Source organism: Loxodonta africana, chromosome 25, assembly GCF_030014295.1.
Source record: "Loxodonta africana isolate mLoxAfr1 chromosome 25, mLoxAfr1.hap2, whole genome shotgun sequence".
In the NCBI taxonomy this organism is placed as follows: Eukaryota; Metazoa; Chordata; class Mammalia; order Proboscidea; family Elephantidae; genus Loxodonta; species Loxodonta africana.
In genome coordinates this window covers 53388097-53411195 of record NC_087366.1, presented here as the reverse complement: position 1 = coordinate 53411195, position 23099 = coordinate 53388097, and the positions used below count along the sequence as shown (strand labels likewise).

Below are 23099 nucleotides of genomic sequence, written 5' to 3'. Positions count from 1 at the left end.
GAGGCGGAGGAAAAAAGAAAAAGGAAACTGGCAGCGGAGTGGGGACGGCGAGGTGGTGGGCAGAGCTAAGCGGGGAACCTGTTAGGGCCGGCGCCCCCGGACACAGCCGCTACCTGTTGGACGGAGCGGAGGGGAGGAGGCCGAGGGGCCCCAGGGCGCCGAGCCGCCGTCTCCGGGGCAGCCTCTCCGGGGCCAGGGGACCTCAGCCCCAGCGCCCGGAGGGCCCCGCCCTGAGAAGCCCCGGCTGCAGACGCGGGGCTGAGGGGCGCCCCAGAAGCCGGGGGCGGCCGACTGCAGCCAGGTGGCCCGCCCCCGGGAGTCACTCACATCTGATACTCGTCTATCGCCTCCACCAGCTGGCCCCAGGAGTCGAAGTCGGCGCCCCTCCTAAAGCTGGCGCCCCAGCGCTGCAGCAGGCTCCGGGTCACCTCCGACATGGCCGGGCGCCACCCGGGCCCCTCCCGGCCCCAGCCCCCCGCGGCCGGGCTCTAGGGCGCCATGCCCCCCGGGCCTGGCCCCGACATTAACAGGGCCAGGAGGAACCACCCCGGCCACCACCGACACACGCCGAGGAGCCGCCCAAGCCCATTTGCCGCCACAGCCAAACTTGGCGGCTCCGAGGGGCCGCCCCGCGGAAGCCCCGCCCCCGAGGCCCCGCCCCGCGTCCGGTGGAGGCCGCCCCGGCCGCTGAGCGGTCGCCATCGCTATCGAGGCATGTGCCTGGGCCCGAGAGGCCGGTCCGGCTCCTGTCCTTCCGCTCTGAGGAGGGCCCAGAGCTCAGGGAGAAAAAACCAGAGAGGAGAAGCTAGGAAAGGGCTGAAAGACGGAGCGTGGTGAAGGGGCTGCCAACACCCGCAGCCTCCGCCCTGAGCGGCGCGCGCTGCCGCCTCGGTAGCTGTCATGGCCGCCGAGCCCACGTGACTCGGGCTCCGCCTGGCCTGGTTTCCTGTCGCTCTAGTTCTGGTTCCCTAGCCCCGGCTCTCCGACTCCCTGCTTTCCTCGCTTGCGGGCTCGGACGCTGCATTTCTTCCCTGAAGAGGACTGCTGTGCAGACTCTGAGAAATCCAGTAAGTATGTCACCAGGTGGGCGATTCCCAGATATTGTCCTCCCCGTGTAGTTTCCCCGGATTCCCAAGCAATAGGCCACCCCCTTTTGCACCAGTCTCTGTAGACCGCCTGCAGAAAAACCAAAAAATCCCCCTCTACAAACGAAAGAAAGAAAATCACATTGACCACGCATCAGTGGTATTCCCAGCTAAAAAAAAAAAATTCACAGCTAGATTTGCCGAATTCCCTTGCCGCGGCGTCTCCACCGGTAGTTAAAGGTCTTATAAGCTAAGTAGGGGTTCGTTCGGCAATTGTCTACCCACTTCGCCTGGGTTGATAGGATCGGCTTTCTACAAAAATGTCTGTTCGGAAAGCGGGGGGGGGGGGTAGAGAGAGCCCCGGAGTTGGCGCCTGCGCATAATTGCTGCCAGCCGCCTCGGACCGGACCTGGGCGTTGGAACAGGAAGAGGCTGCTTGGTAAACAGGAAGTGGACGCTCAGGTAGGTTCCTCGGGGAGCTCCGGACGTCTGGAGAAAGGACCCCCTAGTCGGGAATCGGGGTCCTCCTGTGGAGAGGGGTTAGGTGGCCGCCTCGATCCGAACGTTGTACTGGTGGCTCCAGAGGCGCTCTCCACCTGCGGGTGGGTGTGTCCTTCCAGCCCACTCTCCGAATCCCGGAAAACAGGAGAGTCCGGGGTCCCAGAAGGGGGAAGACGAGGCAGGGGCAGACATTACAGCGCTCGGCCCCTTACCCCCTTCATTCTTGCAGTAAAGCTATACAAAACTTAAGGCGTTTTCGTCCAGAAAGGGGAGGCCGTCTTAATGTGAAGTATTTGTAGGAATTTTGTAGTGATTGAGTGCTACGGCTGCTAACCAAAGTGTTGGCAGTTCGAAGCCACCAGGCGCTCCTTGGAAACTCTATGGGGCAGTTCTACTCTGTCCTATAGGGTCGGCATAAGTCGGAGTCGACTCGACGGCACTGGGTTTGGTTTTGTTTGGTAATATCCCATGGTTGGTTTATATGTGAGTAGGTGTGTTGGTTTACTTGGGCTGTGACGGAGGTTTTACATGGAAGGTATTTAAGATGGTTTTTTTTTTTTTTTTTTTTTGAAGGACTCGTTTAGTATTTGAGTCAGTTTGTCATTGGATATGCTGTGCATTTTCTATAAGTATCTGGGGCCCCCAAACCACTTTAACATGAATAAAATACAAAGGTAAATGCTTAAAGTAGGTATTATAGACGCCGTGAAGCCCACATTTATTCTAAAAAGAAGATAGGTCAATTGACAACTTTGTATAATGCTTCATATTAAGTAGAGGAGCCCTGGTGGCACAGTGGTTAAGCACTCAGCTCCCAACCAAAATGTCAGTAGTTCGGAATTTCTTCTTTATTACTTCCTGAAACGCAATTGTCGTGTTTAGGTCTCAGCTAGGCCTTCCTGTATTATCTGTGCTACCGTCCCAGAGCCTTTTAGGCAAGTGACATACTGCTTTTTTAAAGCCTAAAAGATACAGAATTTTTTTTTTTTTAAGTTGGGATTTCATTTCGGTAGTTATTTTCACATTTTTTCGTTTTTAGGATAGAAGTTACTGAAATATATCTTTTTGAATTTATTGAAGTGTTTTTGTTATGAAAATGCTGGTTCTTTTAGCTATTTTATGGACAGTGCATTTATTATAGAATAAAAGGTATAATCAGTCAGTTGGCATCAGGAGTATAATACAGGAAATAAATTCACTTAAAGACTATTTCTTTCTAAGTAGCCTTAACCGTCTAAAAAGATGGTTACCATTTGAGCCCATTTTGGTAATGACACTCATCTGGTCCTGTGCCCATCTCACTTGCCACTGTCGACCAGAGTCTAGCACTTTGCTGCTCAGAAGTGTAGTCTGGAGACGAGGAACATCAGCTGGGGGCTTGTTAGAAATGCAGAATCTCAGGCCCCACCTCAGACTGTTGAATTAAAGCACCCATTTTAACAAGAACTCTCAGATGACCATTATGTACTTAAAAGTTTAAAAATCATTGCTCTAATATATTTAGGGGAGCCCTGGTGGTGCACTGGTTAAGAGATACAGCTCATAACCAAAAGATTGACAGTTCAAATCCACCAGCCAGTCCTTGGAAACCCTGTGGGGTAGTTCTCCTCTGTCCTGTAGAGCTGCTTTGGGTCAGAATTGACGCCATAACAGTGGGTTGTTTTTTTTTTTTTTTTTTTTTTAATAGATTTGGCATTGCAGTTACTATGGGCAAATTTCTAAGTGCTATTTTGTTACAGGCCTGATCTAAATGTAAAACTGGCTGCCTTCACGTTGATTTCGACTCATGGTGATCCTCTGTGTGTCAGAGTAGAACTGTGCTCCATAGGGTTTTCAGTGGCTGATTTTTCAGAGTAGATTGCCCAGCGTTTCTTCCAAGGCACCTCTGGGTGAACTTGGACCTCTGACCTTTCAGTTAGCAGCCAAGCATTTTAACCATTTGTACCACCCAGGGATTCCTGATATAAATATACCAAAAAAAAAAAATTACCGTCAAGTCAATTCTGACAAGTAGAACTGCCCCATAAGATTTCCAAGCTCTAATTTTTTTAATCTTTATGGAAGCAGACTGCCACAGCTTTCTCCATGGAGCAACTGGTGGGTTCGAACTGCCAACCTTTTAGTTACCAGCCAGCCATCAAGGCTCCTAGTACAGACAGACAACCAATTAAAACAAGATTTACTTGTGGCAATGAAGTGTTGTGTATATACATTAAAAAATATATATAGATAGTAGTCTGAATACAGATATTGTATAGTAATTTATTTTAAAAGTAACTTTTAATACCATTTACGTTACTCATTAAGTGTTTTATCTTTAACCAGACTTAATGATCTGAATGAGACTAGAAGGACCCCAGAGGTCATGGTCCGCAGACCTTCTGTTAGCCCAAGACAGGAACCATTCCCAAAGCCAGCTCTTCATTCAGGGATTGGACTGGACTATGGCATAGAAAATGATAACTGGTGAAGAGTGAGCTTCTTGGATCAAGTAAACACATGAGACTATGTGGGCAGCTCCTGTCTGGAAAGGAGATGAGAAGGCAGAGGGGGTCAGAAGCTGGCCAAATGGACACGAAAATAGAGAGTGGAGGGAAGGAGTGTGCTGTCTCATTAGAGGGAGAGCAAGTAGGAGTGTATAGCAAGCTGTATGTAAGTTTTTGTATGAGAGACTGACTTGGTTTGTAAACTTTCACTTAAAGCACAATAAAAATTAAAAAAAAAATTTTTGTCTTTAACTTTTATACATTTCTTTTTTTATTTATAGAAAAAATTGGGGGAAAATGACCCACTGGTTTCATAGGAACCCTTTAAAAGCCACAGCTCCTGTATCTTTTAACTACTATGGTGTAGTTACTGGCCCTGCTGCTTCAAAAATTTGCAGGTAAGTTTTAGTTAATCTCAAGCATTGATTGAACCACACTTGGACACCAGGTACTTTTTTAGATCCCATGGGCACTGCAGAAATAATGTAACACACTGTTCCTACCATCAGACTCCTTATAAACTTATAAATGATATGTGAAGAGTTAAATTATAGATTCTTCAAACTTAAGCGGTCACGTGGGCCAGAGTCTTTATTTCCAGTTCAGTAAACTGAGTCCCAGAGAGGCTAAAGCAATCACAATAAAAGATTTAAGCAGAATTTTACAGCGGTACAAGGGATGCTACAAAGTGGTATATGGATATTGTTATTTGGTCAGGTAGAAAATTGATTCAATTCAGAGCAGGGAAGGCTCCCTGTGACCTGGAATGGCCTTGAAAGTATCCATATGGGAGGAAAGACTTCAGCTGAGGTTTAAATAAATTGTATCGCCTAGATCAGAGGTTCGCAAACTATGGCACAGATTTGGGCGACTCCGTGTTTGTATAAAGAAACACCACCATTAGTTTACATATTGTTTGTGACTGCTACTGGTTGCTTTCCACTACAATAGAGCTGAGTAGTCACAGCAGAGACCTTACTTCCTGCAAAGTCTAGAAGTTTTAGTATCTGGCCCTTTATAGGGCTGTGATGTAGATTGTAAGGGAGAAAGGAGAAAATCATTATGCTTGGAAAATCTTTGTTCTAAGGATAGTGAGTAAAACCATTTGGCTGGACAGAAAAGACAGGTACAAGAGCTTATTTCAAAGGCAGAATCAGCCTGCCTGATTGACTGAATTGTTCTGGAGTTTGGAAACAATTCAGTCAGTTTGAGGTACAGAACCTAGGTGATCAACACATTGGGGTACCAATAAAGGAAAATGAGAAGAATCGTTGCCATTTTTGGAAAGAAGTGATTGGTACAAAGGATAGGAAAACTGGCTTCTTAATAACCAAGATCAAAGATGGTTATGAGGATGGTGCAGGATTAGACGGTGTCACATTCTGCTGTACATAGGGTCACTGTGAGTCGGAAGCCACTCGACAGCTCCTAACAACAACAGGCCAAAGATCAGCAAATTTTTTCTGTAGAGAGCTAGATAGTAAATATTTTGGGCTTTGCTGGCCGTAGATAGTCTCTATTGCATATTCTTCTTCGTTTATTTTCACAACTTTTTAAAATGTGAAAACCACTCTTAGTTTGAGGGCTGTGCAAAAACAGGCCGTGGGTCATGTCAAAGCAAGCTGCAGGTTGTGGTCAGCCAGCCCTTGAGCTAGACTCCTAGCTGTTTTATCTGTTGCATTGAGCAAGTCCTGTCTATGGGCCTGATTACTCATCTATAAAATGAACAACATGAATTAGATACTTCTAAGGTACGTTTTTCTTAAATATATAAGTTTAAGATGAATATAACTTTACACAAGTTGGGCCTGTAGGTAGGTAATGGTTGAACACCTAAGTGGAAATAACTAGTAGACTATTTGAGACTAGTCTAGGCATCACTCCTCCCGGTTTCTGGTGGAATACTTCCAGCAATGGTACATTCCTAAGGTCACCCACCCCATTTTCAGTCAGCTGTGTGTAATTGTTGGTGTGTACTTTCTTGTAATAAATCTCCATTCACAAATAAGTCTGCTCTCTTCTAAATATCACTGCTGTCTTACAGCTCTTCCGAATCTTAAAAGAAGATATTTTAAATGTTAATTCTTCACTCAACATATAATTTCTGAGTACGTGCTTTGCCTTGGATACTTGTTAAGTTCTGGGTACACTGTCTCTTAGTGCTTACAATTTAAATTTAATCTTTAGTCATTTACACACATTTCAGGTGTCTTCAGTTGTTGTTCAGGTAATGTGTCTGCAGTTCTCACAGAGCTGATTGCCTCCTGGCATTAGATACGGAACTGGAAAAGGACCGAGTTCAGAGCTGCAGATGTAGACCTCGGAATGGATGTAGTTGAAGTTGCACTAATAAGATCTCAAAAGAAAAAACCAGAAACCCAAAGACTGAATGTTTTGAAGAGGTGGGAATAAGAAGGGGACACAGGAAAAAGTACACAAGGAACTTTTAGAGGCAAAAGGAGAACCTAGAAAGTTTATTGTTCCTGGGTCAAAGGCAAAAAGAACTCCAGGAAGAGAGAGGTGGACCGGCAGCATTACTGTCAGAGAGTCAAGGAGAATGGAGACTGGAGCAGTTGTCGGACAACTCACGCCACACGAGCTTACATATCCTTGGTCTGTGTATGAAATTAGAATGCGATTTTATTTTTAAAGTAAGGTTTTCTTAGTAAAACAAGTTTGATAGGTTGAGTGTAACGTCAAATTTAGAAATTTGAAGGAGATACTAAAATCATACACTAATGTTCAAATTTCTGTTTTTAAAATTTTTATTGTGAAGTGGTTAGTTTAAGTTACTCTTTCCTAATTTCCCCCCAATCTTAAATGCATGCATTTGTTTTTTTTTCTTAATTCAAAACTTGGTATATTCGTTACGTAGTTGTATTGGTGATTTGCCCCTTTAATTGGACTGGATTTTTTTTAGTACAACTTTTTAAACAATTGTCATTAGAAATGTCACTTGTCTGTTGTATTAGTCATAGTTGCATTCATTTCTGTGTAATAAGTAACAACTTAGAGGGGATGTGGAGGTGGGGGGGTGTGGGGTGTGGGGGTGGTGTGTGTGTGTATGTGTGTGTGTGTGTGGTGGTTTAAAGCTCTGCTGTTGAAACCTTTAAGCCACTGTTCTACAGATTCAGGGTGTTAAAGCCTCTTTAACTTTAGTGTCTTTTTTCTCATTTAAGTGACTTGAGGTCATCCAGGACATGGCTGCTTGAACTCTTCACTGATTTGAGCTGTAATCCAGAAACGATGAAGAATGCAGCGGATTCATATTTTTCACTTTTACAAGGTTATTTATATGAACTTTTAAGGTTTTTAAAAAGAGCCACAGAAGTTCACATTTAATCCTTAGACATTTCAAATTCAAATTGTTTGTTCTCCCAGGCTATATACTTTGGTATGCTTGGGTTTCAGATACTTGAGAATGTAAGGGTGGTGTGTGGTCTTTCTCATGTTCTGAAGATTAAATGTGCACATATTTCACATTCTGTTACGTCAAGAGACGGCAAAGGACATGAAAGCGTACACAGGGTCTAGAGCTTGCATTCTGGGACCTGGAGAATAATCATCTGAAAATTTTTCTAAATTGAACATTTGATGTATCTTCTAAAACTAAAATGCTTTGTACCTTTTTTTAGGTTTCATAAATTCACTGGATGAATCTAGTCAAGAAAGCAAGTTACGATATATTCAGAATTTCAAATGGACTGATACACTACAAGGACAGATTCCAAGGTGAGCGACGCTATCATAGGCCTAAGTTGAAGTCAGTTTTTGTAACTATGTAAAAAAAAAAAAAAAAAAAACAGTGACTAATTCATAGCCTCTGTATTTGAAGAAGAAAAATTTAGGTCTGATCAGCATTTTGTCTTATCAGGAAATTAAATTAAAAACATTTGCTGTAAACTCTTAACACATTCTATTAAAAATATAATTGACTTCTCCTGGACCAAATGTCTTTTTCAGACAATACAAATGTTAATTAGAATTGCAGAGCCCTTTAATAACAGCGTTCTCAACATGCAAAGCATGGCGTGGGGATTTGGAACCCAAACCTGGCTTTCAGTCTTTACCTGAGTTCAAGCAGAACAGGATTTTGGTTTTTTCCCTGCTTTTCTTTTTCTAATGGATAATTCAGGTATCTTCGGTCAGCCTCTTTGTCTTCCTCTCCCCAGTGCCCCGCAATTCTGCCCCAATTCCGTACTCGCTTAACTCACAGTATTTGTTGTCTTCCTAATTTCTCATCACTTTCTGTTTTTTAAAACTTCCTACCAGAGCTTTCTCATCACTCACTCGGACTAGTTTTAAGTTCATTAGGAAACAAAGCATAATGGTACTATCTTTCTGTGTAACCACCTTTTTTATACCATTGGGTTCTTTAAATGGTCAAATATCTTCATCTCAGTCTGCTTTAGAATTACCTTTGTATAAATACAAAAAAGAAAGGAAGGACTTTCAGTAGAGATTGCTGGAAGACCAGGGCAGGCTTCATTTGGTGGAAGGGTGTGGGCTTGGGATTCATACACGTCTAGATGCAGTCCTAAGGCTTCTGCCCTGTGAGCATTTGCTTCAGATGCATGTTAGGGTGACAGGTATTTTGTACAGGTTTTGTGAAGAACAAAATAAGGAAATTTATGTTAAGCGAATAATATAATGCTTGGCATATAATAGGCATTCAATAAATGTTAGTTTCCTTCCTTTCTTGTGAATAAAATATGTAGAATTCAAAAGTTGGGTAGGAAGTGTGGACTGTGATACTTTCCAAATCATAATATTCTGGGATACTATGGTTTTCCAAGTCCTCATTTTCTGTTTTTTTTCATGTGACCCCTTTGTTCATCCCAAATTGAAGAATATACCCCCCAGAATGACTTTTCTAAAAGAATCAAACCTCTGGAAAACATTGGCAGAATTTAAAATGTTTAACATTTCATACATTTGGCACTTTCGCCCCCAGCATGCCAAATTTTGATTCCTTGTTAAAAGCTAGTTATTATTTCACATTTTTCCAGCACAGTTTTGTGAGACAATGAAGCATTATGCAATGAAGGCTGTAACAGTGAATATTCAAAGCATCTGAGACGTTGCAGTTTTTTTTGCTTAATTGCTACTTATTGGCTAGAAAATGTGCTGGATCCATTTTGAAAAATATTTTTTCAGCTGTGAAACTCTGAATACTGTTTACATGTGGTACGACAGAAATGGGGCATTTTATGAACAGAGCAGATTAAGATGAAGGAAGGGTAAAAAGGGCGACAGTTATTCCTGAGCCTTCATGTAAATTAGCAGAACTGTTATTTAAAGGTAAAGTTATAAATGGCGGTATGTCCACCTGGCCACCATTTGAAAACGCTCAGTTCTGAAAAGAATAAGCTGTTGAACTGTGTGTTAAATTTTTTTCAGGAGGGTAAAAGCATTTTAAGGAGTTTATTCGTAACTCTCGTGTTTCTTTATGTTGTAATGCGTGTTGAACAGGATAGTTCATAAGTTATTTTTAGATTACTATGTACTTCATAATTTTTTTTAATTTAAAAAATGTCCACTTCTCCATTCCTTTTAAGAAAGATGCAACAACATGTGTTTCTCTTTCTGTTTGGGTAGTTTTTCTGTATCTTAGTATTAAATGTGTAAAGTGGGAATATCCTGCTTTCTGATTTCATCATTTGAGATAAATGAGATAATGTAGAATGAATTTTCAGGTTTTTATGAGAATGGTGGTGAATTGGTATTAGTATCTTGCTTAATATGCTTTTCCCATCCTTTTAATGTCATATTTACTAATAGAATCTGAAGGAAAAAACAAAGGTATAAAACGTGCCTGTTTTCAAGACCTTTTCCTTTGTGGTATGCTGATTGGTTTGGCGTTCGAGACCTGGTACAATTTAACTTCAGCTTGGCTTTTTGCCCTTTTTTGGGTTCTTTCTACAAACTGTCTGCTCCAGTCAAACTGGTCTGGTCACTACGATCAGAAAAATCTTTATACTTTCTTATGCTTTGAAAGGCTTGCCCCCTCACTGGGAATTTCCTTCTGCTTTCATTCTGTCTTTCAAGGCACATTTCTGATTCTGTATATATCGTTAAACTATCTTTAATCATTCTAGCCAGAAATGATCTCTCTTCTCTGAATTCTGTCTCCTTAAAATGTGGTATAAGAACCTCTTGTTCCAGAATCAGCTGAGTACTTGTCAAAAATACAGATTCCGGGCCCCACCCCCAGACATTCTGTCTGTCTGGGATCGAGTCCCGGAAATCTCTGTTTCCAAGACTACTCTATGTACAATAAACTTTGAGAACCACTGTTCTCACGCTTAGGAATCGTAGTGGCACAGTGGTTAAGGCCCTTGGCTGCTAACTGAATGGTCGTGGTTTGAACCCACCAGCCACTCTGGTGGAGAAAGATGTAGCAGTCTTCTCTCGTAAAGATGACAGCCTTGGAAGCCTAATGGGGGCAGTTCTACCCTGTCCTGTAGGGTTGCTGTGACTCAGAATCAGCTCAGCGGCAACAGGTTTGGTGTGGATTCTCATGCTTAATGTTATGAAGCACGTCCTGGGCTACTATATATAGCTGTTTATTGTTAACTGTCTCTGTGTGTGTGTCTTATTGCCCATCTGTAGTAAACACAAGGACTGCTTTTTCTTCATATACACCCCGTAGCACCTCAGAAACTATCAGCTAGCATATAGTTGTTTATAATTTTGAGTTGAACGCACAGTAGCCTTCATATAAAGATGTCTTAATAATTGGCAAAACTTAATATATCATATTTATAATTTTAGTGCCCAGCAGGATGCAGTTTTTGAATTAATTTCCATGGCATTTAATGTGGCTTTATGGTATACCAAATACGCTTCAAGACTGGCTGGAAAAGAAAAGTAAGTTCAAAAGAGGGATATATGCATGTGGTAGGAAAAGAAAAATAAGTTTAAAAGTGAAGGTGATATGCATGTGTTATTTTTCAAATATATGGAGCTTCATTATTAAAAAGTCTAGATAATTGATAAAAAGTACTACTTTGGACAAGTGGGAGCCCTGGTGGCACGGTGGTTAAGAGCTACAGCTGCTAATCGAAAGATCGGTGGTTCAAATCTACCAGCTGCTCCTTGGAAAACCCCATGGGGCAGTTCTCCTTTGTCTTGTAGGTTTGCTATGAGTCGGAATCAATGGCAGTGGGTTTGGTTGGACAAATGAAAGGTTGCCTCATAATTTAGCACTTTAATTATCAGAATTATGGTGCCTAGTGTGAAAACCTTGGTGGCATAGTGGTTAAGTGCTACGGCCCTAACCAAAAGGTCAGCAGTTCGAATCTACCAGGCACTCATTGGAAACTCTATGGGGCAGTTCTGTTCTGTCCTGTAGGGTCACTATGAGTCGGAGTTGACTCGACAGCAGTGGATTTTAGTGTGAAAAAGGAAAACACTTTATTAATAATCTTGTCATGGGGAAGCCCTTTCTAAATATGCCCCCAAACCAGGAAACCATAAATGAAAAGATTGCATATTTTACTACATAGACAAAGTTTAAAAACAAATGACATGCTGGTCAAAAAATTGCAACCTGTACGACATATTGTTTTTATAATGTATAAAGAACTTTTACAAATAGACAAAGAAGACACAATAAGTGAGTTAAAAATGAGCAAAGGACATGACAATTCACAGAAAAAGAAGTACAGAAGACTTAACAAGCATGTGAAAGATGCCTTAAAGAATCCCAGAATTATAAAATGAAATGGAATTTTTATAATAGCAACAGTGGATACTAGAAATAAGAAAGGGGCAAATTAATAATGGTGCATCCAAACGTGAATAATATGCAGCCTTTTAAAAATAAAGTTGAATTTTATGTACTGGTACAAAATTATCTATAAAGCGTGTTCAGCGATAAAAGCAGAGCAGTGCGTATAGCTACCATTGTGTATGTGTGTGTTCTTTAAGTGTTTGCATTAAATGTATACACCTCACTTATTGATATCTCGTTATCCAACATTTTGCATTTATGACAATAGTAAAAAGATCTACTATCCAACAATCTTGGTCGTTAATGACATACATCTGGCAGTAACAAATGCCAAGGTGTAAGGTGAGAGTAATGTTGGCTGTGATGTTTAAGGTAATGTGTCAAGTTGGCTGGGGCATGATTCTCAGTGGCTTAGCAGTTATATAATGATGTAATTTCACAGTTGTGTTATGGTGTAGTCATCCTCCATTTTATGATCTGATGTGGTCATCCTCTGTTTTCACATAATGCTGATTTTCGCAAAACAACCTGGTCTTTGGAACGTAACCACGTCGATAATTGAGGATTGGGTGTGATGTATTATGCTTGCTTATCCATAGATGTCTGGAGGGAAAAACGAGAAATAGTTGTTCAGAGTTTACCCTTTAGGCAGATCTTCTTTTCATTTATAGCATCTTCTCATTAGATATTTTTTCAAGTGAATTCGCTACTTTTTTAAGTGTTAAAATTAGAGTTTTGTAAGAGAAGAAAACCAGGGATGAGAAACACAGATGGCTAATTGAGTTTTATGAATTTTATGATAGTGTGTTAATTGTTGGTCTTAATACCAAAAACTGGATTCATCCTCTAACTAATGTAATTACTCTCTCTAAGTATAACAGAAGATGAAGCCAAAGAAGTCCATCGAAGCCTAAAAATTGCAGCTGGGATTTTTAAACATTTAAAGGTAAAATGTATGTTCTTAATGCTGTAATTCTTGAATAGTTTTTCTTTTTTTGTTGGGGTGAGGAAGGAGTTGTTTCATGAGGTGAATACAGTAGCATACTGTTTTTATTATGTTAATTATCTTGTTAATGAATGTTGCCAATTACAGAATATTTCTTGTCTGAGTTTCAGTCTTAAAATCACCATTGAACTTTAAAATTAGAAAATTGAAGTTAATACAGTGCCTATTTTCCTGTCTGTTCTGAAAAGATAGGAGAGAGCGAAATAGGAAGATTGATGGTTCTTACCAGCTCTTGCTGCCCTCTGCAGCGGTTGCCGGGAGCGGTCATGATTCTGCAAAACTGAACTTCTGATTGATTTCTCTGTATCCTAGAGGAAGGACTAGAGGTGTGGTCAGTGCACATTAGTCATATTAAACTGTCCAGAGATGTGGGAATTAGGCAAAAGAAAATGTATTTTTTAGCCAGAATTTCCTCCACTTCCTTCTAATTAAATGACTACTTCCTGAAAGTCAACATTGTACTCCTACGTAAGGTGCTTTTAGAGTGATCAAAAAGCTGTGATCTTGAGTTAACTATAGAATTGTCAGTAGTATTTTTCTTTTTTCTTTTATATTTTCAGTTTTTAATGGAATGAGCAATTTAGGTTGTTACGCAGAAAAGAAAATTGGCTACTCTTTCAGTTAAGCATTTTCTGAGATGAAACTGTGGCTTTCATACCTAAGCAGTCTTTTATGACCAAAATTTTGCTCCTGAATTTCTTGTACTTAGAAAAGCTGGTTTTATAATTAATGTACAGAAGCTTTTAACCTCTGTAAGCTTAATCTTGCTCCTTTTAAAGCAGTTTTTGTTTGTGCCCTAAATTTCTAGTAAATCCCCAAATTCAACGTCTTATAAATTCCGTTTCCTTCATTGCTAACAATTGGGTTAAAATAAAATTTGGCTTTTTCTCTTTTTTTCTTTCTCTCTCAGGAAAATCATATCCCAAAACTTATCACACCTGCAGAAAAAGGAAGGGATTTAGAGACACGGCTCATAGACGCTTACATTATCCAGTGTCAGGCTGAAGCTCAAGAAGGTATCCCGAAATATTGTCAGATTTCTTGGAGAAAGTCTAGATTAGCATTTAATCCTTCTTTAAAAAAAAAAAATGAAATTAGTTGGAATTGAGTTTCAGATTTTGAGAGATTTATAGTTAGGAATAATTTTGTTTTTAGCATTTGCCTTCATACTTAGCCAGGTGGACAAGACCTTACAGTTAATGGCTCTTTGTAAGAGGCTTTTGATTTCATGCCTTTTATGAGAGCATAAAATGAATTCTTTAACTTGTCTTTCCCCTTCTACCTTGCTCGTTCCTTTTTGTTTTTCCCCTGGTGTAGTGTACCCCTGGGTAGGCTTCTTCCTTTCTTACATCAACAGCACTGATAATGGAGGCATGCCAGGACAAGGCAGAATTCTGGGGTTGGTGTAGTTTTCTGAGACTCAAGGACCTGTGGTAGGAAAGGGATTCAAAGTAGCCACTGTCTGGCTTACCTCCAAGCCTTTGCCTTTCCCTAGCGGGAGACAAATGGGGACGCATGTGAAACAAACAAAGAAACTTTGTAGGCTTTTGTTTTCCCTTATTTCAGACCCCAGTGCCTTGAAAGTATTTATGTTGCTGATTGTTCTTTACTATTTTATAGTAGTAATTCTCTCTGATTAGCTACTGATTTATTTAAAGAAATGGTATCAGAACCAACAAGCTCATTGTTGTCCGTTTGTTCATGTTTACATATTCTGTCTCTTATTTTTCACGTGGAAACTGTCTTTGCAAACTCTATTAAAATCCCAATTTTAAGACTCCTGGACCTTCTTTTGTTATCTTACTGAATTTAGGGTGAGTGCAAGTGACCTTATCTGCAGATTCACTTTGTTATGTTTTGGTTCCAGTAACCATTGCTCGAGCAATTGAACTAAAGCATGCCCCGGGACTGATTGCCGCACTGGCTTATGAAACGGCCACCTTCTACCGGAATGCTGGTAAGCCTCCGGTGCTGTCGTTACAGCTTCTCGCCTTCTAGATTGTCAGACTGACCAGCTCTGGGCTTAAGAGGCAAGACAAGGAGAGTCTCAGGTGGTCGCATCATTTGCAACATTGGAATATCTGCGTTATTTTATTAATCTTGTTAAAAAAAAAAGAATTGAAGCTGTTCACAGTTTTTAAGCTTCATAACTGTTCTGATGGAAAGGGTGATGCTGTACCTTTTAGCCAGTTACAGCTAATATAACAGCTTGTTCACTTTTTAAATTTTTTGATCTCTGTAACCACTTTGTGAAGTAGACCATGGAGTTAGTATCCTTATTTAGACCAGAAGCTGAAATCACGAGAGTTAACGTGGCTAACCCATAATTTTACTGCTAGCAGATGAGAAGCTAGGACTGGAACTGAGTTCTCCTAATTAGCCTACTGGTCTTTCCATTCATTCCTACAGGAAACGTGCGTAAGTGTTTACTTTTGAGATGGTTACCATGTTAGTTGCTGCATATACAAAGATAAGTAGAACAGATCCACAGTCTGGGGAAGGAAACAAACATGTGACCACATTATTACAGTGTGAAGGAAGACATTGTCACAGCAGTGAAATAAGAACCTAAACAGCCAGAGGAAGGTGGCGCTTTAGATTTCTTTTGAAATAGCAGTGGAAGTTGTAAGTTGCTAGGCAGCTTTGGAGCATAGTAGGAGTGAAGCATTCTGTAGTGTACACAGATATAAGAAAGGGTTAGCTCCTCCTGGGACCTTCAGACAGTCACCCTGAGCAGAAACACGGGATGAGCGATAGGACAAAAGGTTGGAGAAGGATGCAGCTCTAGGGACTTTGGCCTTTAGGCCGCAGATATTTGGGACCCATGGAAAGAGAGCCTGACTTGATTAGATGGGAATTTAAGAAAGGTCCCTATGGTTGTAGTGTGGAAGGTGGGATTGCTCAGTGAAGGAGTAGCAGGCTGATGCTACTTAGCCCTTAGGAGGAAAGTATTGTAGCCATGGAAAAAATGACACAAGCTTTGACCAAGACGTGAAGTAGGAAGTGGAGAGAAGGAGGGAGATCTGAGAGACGTCTGATGAAAGGACGAGTGTGGGGGCGGGAGGGAGCGGTAATGTGATTAATACAAGATGCAGTGACAGAGAGGGTGAGTGAGAGGTAGGAATTACTTTCCATGTTTCTGACTGGGGTGACTGGGCTACTCTTTACATTGCTGTATTGTAAAAATGTTCTAAAATAGAAAATATAATGGTGTCGTCAGTGTTTACTTTGAAGTTCTTCGTTATATTTGTTTTTGTCACTCTCTTAAACTTAAGCTACTTTAACCTTCAGACCCAAGAGTGCCGTGGTATTCCCTGAATCTTATGTTGCTTGAGGTGTAGTTATAAGAAAATTAATTACTTTAAATAAAGTGGGTGCTTTTGGAATATGTAAAATGCTTGAGTTTTGACTTGAATGACATATTCTACTTGAAGCATCAAAGCACGTGAACTAAGAAACCTTCTAGTGAATCAGGGTGAAATTATATTTTGCTTTTTAAAATGTAACTTTAGATCATACTTTATCCAGTTTGGAGCCTGCATACTCTGCAAAATGGAGAAAATACCTTCACTTAAAAATGTGTTTCTACACAGCTTATGTAAGTATTTGTTACCGTAAGAACAATGTTAATTACTGTCTTTGCAGCCCCTTGAGTGCTGGGTCTCATATCCTGCCCATCTCCTCAGTAGCGTTTTACAGATAACAGACAGCTCTCAGTAAATACTCCCTGACCGTACCACCATTGTGAACTAGCGGGTGGAAAGAGAGGCTGCTGTAGGTTTGTGGAAGTGAATTATAGCAATAGGATTACTGTTTGATTCAAAAACCACTTTTAGTCTGAAACCTTCAGCATGCTTAATGAGAATCTTCTCAGTTGTTTCACCCTGTACATTTAGAAAGATGATTACTGATTCTAATCTCAAGGCATATATCACGCAGCCTATCACCTGGGTTGGTAAAGAACCATCAGATAACTTTTGTTGGTAACTTTCAATTTTTGGAAGTTACTCATCAGTCTGCTATTCCCACCAAACACACTCACTTGTTTTCTTGATTAGAATATCATAATGAGAGAGAATCAAAAGTCTTTTTCAGGTCTAAGTAGATTATTTTATCTCTTAAGCCTCATAGTCTGTTTCCAGGCACTCTGCATAACAGCATATGAAATTCTGGCGTTGATGTAGCAGTTCACACAGTCAGCATGTCGTGCTGCAGGCTGCTACACATGTCTCTTAACCTCTGTGATCCTTCACCTCAGAACTCTGCCTCTGCCTCAGCGCAGTAATTTCCCTCCTTTGTCTACTAGTTTTTCAAACGGGTTCCAGTAAATACTTTTTGCTCTCAGGCTGTGGTTAGAAGGCTAGTTTGGCTCAAGGCTTGACATAGTTCTCCCTTTTATAGAGTCTCATTGAACAGAGACGGGGAAAAGCTTACTTAAGTAAAAAAATATAGGGGATTGCATTGATACTTTCAACAGTGGACGAAGGCACTTACTCATTTGACACATATATAGAGCAGTGAGAATGGAGAAAACCATTAGGAAGAGAGTGAATAAAAGTGTTGTTTCTTTTACCAGGCGTACTGTTACCATGGCCAGACTTTGTTGGCTAGTGATAAATGTGGTGAAGCAATCAGGTCTCTGCAAGAAGCAGAAAAATGTAAGTATTTCTGTAAAATATTAACTGTCTTCATAAAAACAAGTATTTTATCGTAAAGGGGATGCAAAGTTAAAAGAGATTTTGGCTGACTTGAAAGAAAATAGGAATGGTACGAGGTAATTAGCGGAAAGAAAAAAGTTCTGGAAGCCCAGGACCTGTAGAAAGTACCCAGCTTCCTCCTGCATTCTCTTGGTATTGATATGGTACTAGGTAAAAAGCAGTAAAATTCCTTACCATCTCTGATTTAAAGTCTTTGAATATAAAGAAACAATAATGAATTACAATCAAATGACTTTCTCTCCCTTGTACATGCAGTTTATGCAAAGGCAGAAGCATTATGCAAAGAGTATGGGGAAACCAAGGGACCTGGACCAACAGTCAAACCTTCAGGACACTTGTTCTTTAGGAAGCTTGGAAGTCTTGTGAAGAATACCCTAGAAAAGTGCCAAAGAGAAAATGGATTTATGTGAGTGCAGCTGTTTTATACCTTAGTAATATCACAATTTCTGTTCGTCTGTGTTCCAGGAGGTTTACCGTTAGTTTTCTCTTTATGATAGCATTAGTTCTCTCTTTGCGTTCAGTTGTCCAGGGCCTAACTTTTATTCTCCCTCTGATGGTGAGTTTTTTCTTAAAAAGGCAGATTTAGAATTTTAAACATGAGTTACTAACACAGTGTACTTCCGTAGGACATTCCCTTACTGCCCTATTTTTCTCTTAACTTTGTTTCTCTGCCGTTCCTTCACCACGTGTTACACACATCTGCTCAACTCAGTTTCCCTATTCATCTCACTGTGTCTTCAGCTACCACTAAAGCAAGAAGGGTGTTTTTCACTCGGTCCTTCCAGGTCATATCAGGAGGTTTTCCGTTATTAAATCAGTGGCATTTAAACAGTAGATCACCACCCATGTAAGCTGGCAGAACCAAGTTTCGTCCCTGCTTTGATTCTTTACATTATTTCCCTTGAATTCTGCAGCCAGTTGTACTGAGTGAGCTGGTTTTACCTCCTAAACATACCTAGCTTTCATTGCTTTGTTTGGAAAACACCCCAGAACCCCCAAGTCTGGGTTAATTGCCCCCCCTTTTGTGTTCTCAGGTACCCTACATCCATCATAGTTTAGGTTACATTGCTTTGTAATTAACAAGATTTCTCGACTACCTAACTTATCTACGAGGTGGGGAAATCTCTGTCTTCTTCATTAAGTGGTCATTGCTTCACCAGGGCCTTGGGCACATTCACTCAAATAGTTACTGAATAGATGAATGAAATTGCTACTTAAATTTCTTTCTGCAGCTACTTCCAAAAAATTCCAACAGATGCCCCACAGCTGGAACTGAAGGCGAACTACGGTCTTGTAGAGCCTGTGCCTTTCACCTTTCCTCCCACGAGTGCCCACTGGACTCCGGAAACACTGGCTATGTTTGATCTCACCAAGAGACCCAAGGATGACAGTGTACGAGATGAAGTATTTTTCTGCCATTCACAAAAGTTTAAAAAGAGAAGGCAGAGTTAGCATTTTGATATTTTTCTCTGTTTTAGTAGATATTACGTTTGTCTGAATGTTAAACCAGCTAATTACAGTGCCGGGTGTAAATCTATTGTGGAGGTCTCTCAGAGATCAGACCTTTAGGCCTCCTGTTTCCTGTGTAATTGATTGATAGTGTTCTCAACACATTATCCTGCCTTGTGATAACTCGTCAGTTCACTCTGTCGAGAAGAGTGTGGGAGAAAAGGTCTAAAAAGAACGGCTCATCTACATTGATATTGCTGTGGGGGCACTCTCTGTCCCTCAGCACAGTGCGGGGAATTTGGAGATGTGACCTAACGTCAGTATGCCATGTACCATGGAATCTGACTGCTTTTCTTCATTTATATTTAAATGATATATTATCTAAACCAAATGGCAGACTAAGTGGAAAATTTGAGGATTATCTACCCAAAGGCTAGAAGTCTATCACACGAGAAATGAGAATTATTTTGCTTTTTTACTGCCATTACTCCTTCCTCAAAATTGGGTTATTTTGTATCATTTCCTTCCCAAGCTAAAACCAAAAAAAAAATGCTAAAACCATTATTCCTTAAAATAGCCATCTTCGGGTCCTGTTCAGCGCCCGAAATAACACCCTAAGACCTAGCCTGTTACTAACATAAGTTCTTCACAGACGTCAGGGTTCCACGTACACAGTCGTCACTCAGCTTCTCCCCTCTCAGAACGACGGTGGAGTAGCTCGTACCATTTGCTTGATTTTTGCCTGCCAGTCTAGGTTTTCATCTTCACTGGCATGTTGCTTTCTAATTACATCTGGACTTGAACTGATACGTAGCTTCTGACCAGCTTTGTTCACCTCAGTGTTGTGTACTTTACTAGAACATCTTTAAAAAACCTGAAGTGGAAAAGCTCGAGTGTGTTTTCCCAATTTTAGTTTATGTACTTAACGCCGTGCTTTTCTTTCTCCTCAGGCCAAGCCCAAACCAGAGGAAGAAGTAAAACCTGTGAAAGAGCCAGATGTGAAACCTCAGAAGGACACTGGGTGCTACATTTCCTAAAAGGCGCTGGTACAACGGGCCCTTGGAATGTCTCTACTAGTAGACAAGAGAAACCGTGCACCTTCGGTTCAGAGTGCTTAAGCTCATTTCTCTGAAGTCTGTAGAATGATGCATTACAATCAGAGGGACTGTGTTCAGTGTTGATCTGTTCTTGATTTTTGATATAGCGGGATGCTTCCTGCTTGGTTTCCAGACTCCTTTTTAATTAGGACAACATTAGAAAGATTTTATTGTACCTCTAAAGGGTGTCTTTGGGGGTTGGATCTTTTTTTGAACTTGGATAGTTTCAGGTTAATGTATTAAAGACTAGAATCATGTGGTTTCAGATACATTCTTCTATCGTCACAAAAAAGTTTTTCTTTTTTTGACATCAGAAGAATGACAGGAATCAGTTTTTAACAGAGAATTTTTTTTTTCCTTCCTTCACCATTATGTTGATTGTAGCGTATACAAATAGTTCTGAATCATTTATCTTTTCTGGTGGAAAAAAGAAGTCACTTATGGTTCAGACTGCTCATACCAAATCCATTACATATATTAGAACGAGAACATATAATTTTCTCAACAGTCAGTGTTTATAGGTGTGTGTTGAGACCATTTAAGAACTTACTCCTTTACTGGTAGCCCTGTGCCTCATTTCAGTCTCAATAAACCTACAGTGACTTTTACAAGTACCTTTTCTAGTGGATTTTTTACTTAGAAGACAGAACTTTGTAAGAGCTCTTAGTGTTCTGTATGAGAGAAGACAGAGTGAAAATGTTTTTTGAAAAAGTGAAGTACTGCATGAGGTAAAGAAAAAACTTTAAACTCGAACTTAAGATAGGTTGTTCCGAATCACACTGATAACGCTCAACTTCTTTGTTAAGGAAGTTAGAGTGAAACACCTTTGTTACCTGATTTCCGTGTACCTTGTTTTTCTACAGTTTTGTAATATGTGTCTCTTGTCAGAATTGGATTGCTTTAGGCTAAAGGCCTTAGGAAAAACTTAGAGAACAAACATAATAGGATCTTAAAAATAGATTGTAATGTTTGAGACAGTATATACACAAACGAAAGCCACACATCTGTAGGTGTATCTTCTTTTGATTGTTCTTCTGAGGCTTTAGCGAATTTTCGTATTACAAACAGCAGATTTGTTCACCTAATGGAAATAACAACAACAGTAGTATTTATTGAGAGCTTACTGTGTGCCAGGCACTGTGCTAGGCACTTATGTAGATAAACCATTGAATCCACATGGCAAGCCTGTGAGAAATAAGTACTGTTATCCTAAAGAAAATCTTCGTAATGTGCTAAGACAGGAATACACATTTCATTATGAAGAATAGATTATGCATATTTGAGTCAATATCGTGTTCAAGTAAATGTTTACTTGACCATACACTCCTTAAAAAAAGCTACACAGAATCAATGGGGTTATTAAAATATACGGAAATACTAATTACTTCTTGCATAACATTTAATATCCGAAACTGCAGTTTCCAGGATAAGTAAAATAATGACTGAACAGACATTTAATTTGTCTTGACTTTCTCTATAGAAAAAAATATTAAGGTATTTTGCGATTCTTATTGCAGAATTACAGTTGTGTTTGCTGTATGCCATTCCTGGACAAAACTTCAAACAACACTTAATGCCGGTGCGTTACTCTCTGCCCGTAGGACCTATTTATCTTAGGTATTAGTGCTTATTAACGTAGCTACTAAGTGTTCACATTGACACATTTGTGGCTCTTACTACCATATTGGAAATGGAAACACATGTTTAGTGCTTCTGTAAAATGCAGTAAATACTGATATTACTTTAAATCAATAACTGGCAACAATCGTATGGGCAGATAATATCCATTTTACTCCATAAATGTGGCACTATGTGACCAAAATATCCCATCACATATAATATTCTTTGAAACGGTATTAGACATTTTGAAGAATTAACAAATGTAATGAAGTTGCATGAAGGTTCTGTGGAAATGTAACTATTACGTAACTGTGTTAATATTGCATACATTTAGTACTTAGTTAAAACCAGGTGACAGCTAACATTTACATCTGTTAAGAGTATTTGTATAATGAGCTATGTTTTTATTTATGAAAATAAAAGTAATTTTACTTAGAATTTTGTTGGAATTTTTATTTGTTGTTTGATAAATATTTTTACATTTACTGAACCAGTAACAGTTAAGGCAGTGCAAAATTTATAATTTTTTAGGAGTCTTAAAATGACAGTTTACCTGTGTGTTAGTTGTTTTATGCTACATAAGATCATTCAGTGTTTGACACTTCTTGACCTATTCAGTTTCTACTTATGTTTATTGGTGCCTGTCACCTCTTAGGCAGAGCCCTGGTGGTGCAATGGTTAAGAACTCTGCTGCTGACCAAAAAGTCAGCAGCTTGAATCCACCAGCAGCTCCTTGGAAACCCTATGGGGCAGTTCTACTCAGTCCTATAGGGTCACTATGAATCGGAATTGACAGCAATGGGTTTGAGGTTGGTTTATCACCAATTAATCTCAGAATGGGGTTTCGCTTGGCCTATATTTGATATATAACATTATCCAGTATGATGCAGTATTGTGTACTGTGGTAAACTAAGCTAGAGAGCTTGTCATCACTGGACAGTACTCTGTAGAAAATATTGTGTTTTGCAAATTTGAGGTTGCATTTCAGTGCTGTGTAAAGGTACTGAAATGAAACTTTATTCAGAAATACTTATTTTCCAGAGTAGTGGTGCTTTGGCAAATACCGCATTTCTCTTAATATGTGTATAAAATGAATTTGCAGTGTCACTGTGGATTACGACAGCTTTGTGTCTGAGGACTGCCGTTCACATATTTGAGTACAGGCAGTCACTGATTTATGATGCGGTTCCATTCCAACAACTCCGTTGTAAGTTCTGACATAAGTCAAATAAACTTTTTTTTTTTTTTAGTTTTCATTTGTATTGCCTTTTATTATTAGTATCTTTATAAATCCAATTTTTTTTGTTTTTGGGGGCTGGAAACATTACATATAAACTTGCAGATGTGTTGTAATACTTACTGTTACAGATTGAATTGTGTCCCTCCAAAATATGTGTTGTAA

General features: G+C 40.0%; 2 protein-coding genes across 9 annotated transcripts in view; one reads left to right on the top strand and one right to left on the bottom strand.

The window, feature by feature from the left end:
* The window catches only part of AIDA (axin interactor, dorsalization associated), a 42459-nt gene extending 41889 nt beyond the window's left edge, over window positions 1–570 (bottom strand). The window contains exon 1 of one of the 4 annotated variants that reach the window (XM_023549372.2): window positions 328–570. In XM_023549372.2, the coding sequence (XP_023405140.1) occupies window positions 328–437 (110 nt within the window). In that variant the 5' untranslated portion in view covers window positions 438–570. The remainder of the gene's footprint in view (window positions 1–327) is intronic. The other 3 variants (XM_064276881.1, XM_003410948.4, XM_023549373.2) reach the window with 3 other exon arrangements.
* Window positions 571–912: 342 nt separating this feature from the next.
* On the top strand, window positions 913–22135 carry BROX (BRO1 domain and CAAX motif containing). Of its 5 annotated transcripts, none has more exons than XM_064276877.1 (13): window positions 924–1067; window positions 4354–4470; window positions 7252–7358; window positions 7708–7804; window positions 10847–10942; window positions 12681–12753; window positions 13724–13829; window positions 14681–14770; window positions 16326–16411; window positions 17390–17471; window positions 17787–17937; window positions 18764–18923; window positions 19931–22135. In XM_064276877.1, the coding sequence occupies exons 2-13, from the start codon at window positions 4370–4372 to the stop codon at window positions 20015–20017; spliced, it is 1236 nt and encodes a 411-aa protein (XP_064132947.1). In that variant the 5' UTR covers window positions 924–1067; window positions 4354–4369; the 3' UTR covers window positions 20018–22135. The 5 variants fall into 5 exon arrangements, with proteins under 5 accessions (XP_064132950.1, XP_064132947.1, XP_023405139.1 ...); XM_023549371.2 differs by lacking the exon at window positions 924–1067 and adding an exon at window positions 1432–1547; XM_064276878.1 differs by lacking the exon at window positions 924–1067 and adding an exon at window positions 1554–1687.
* The last annotated feature ends 964 nt before the right edge of the window (window positions 22136–23099 follow it).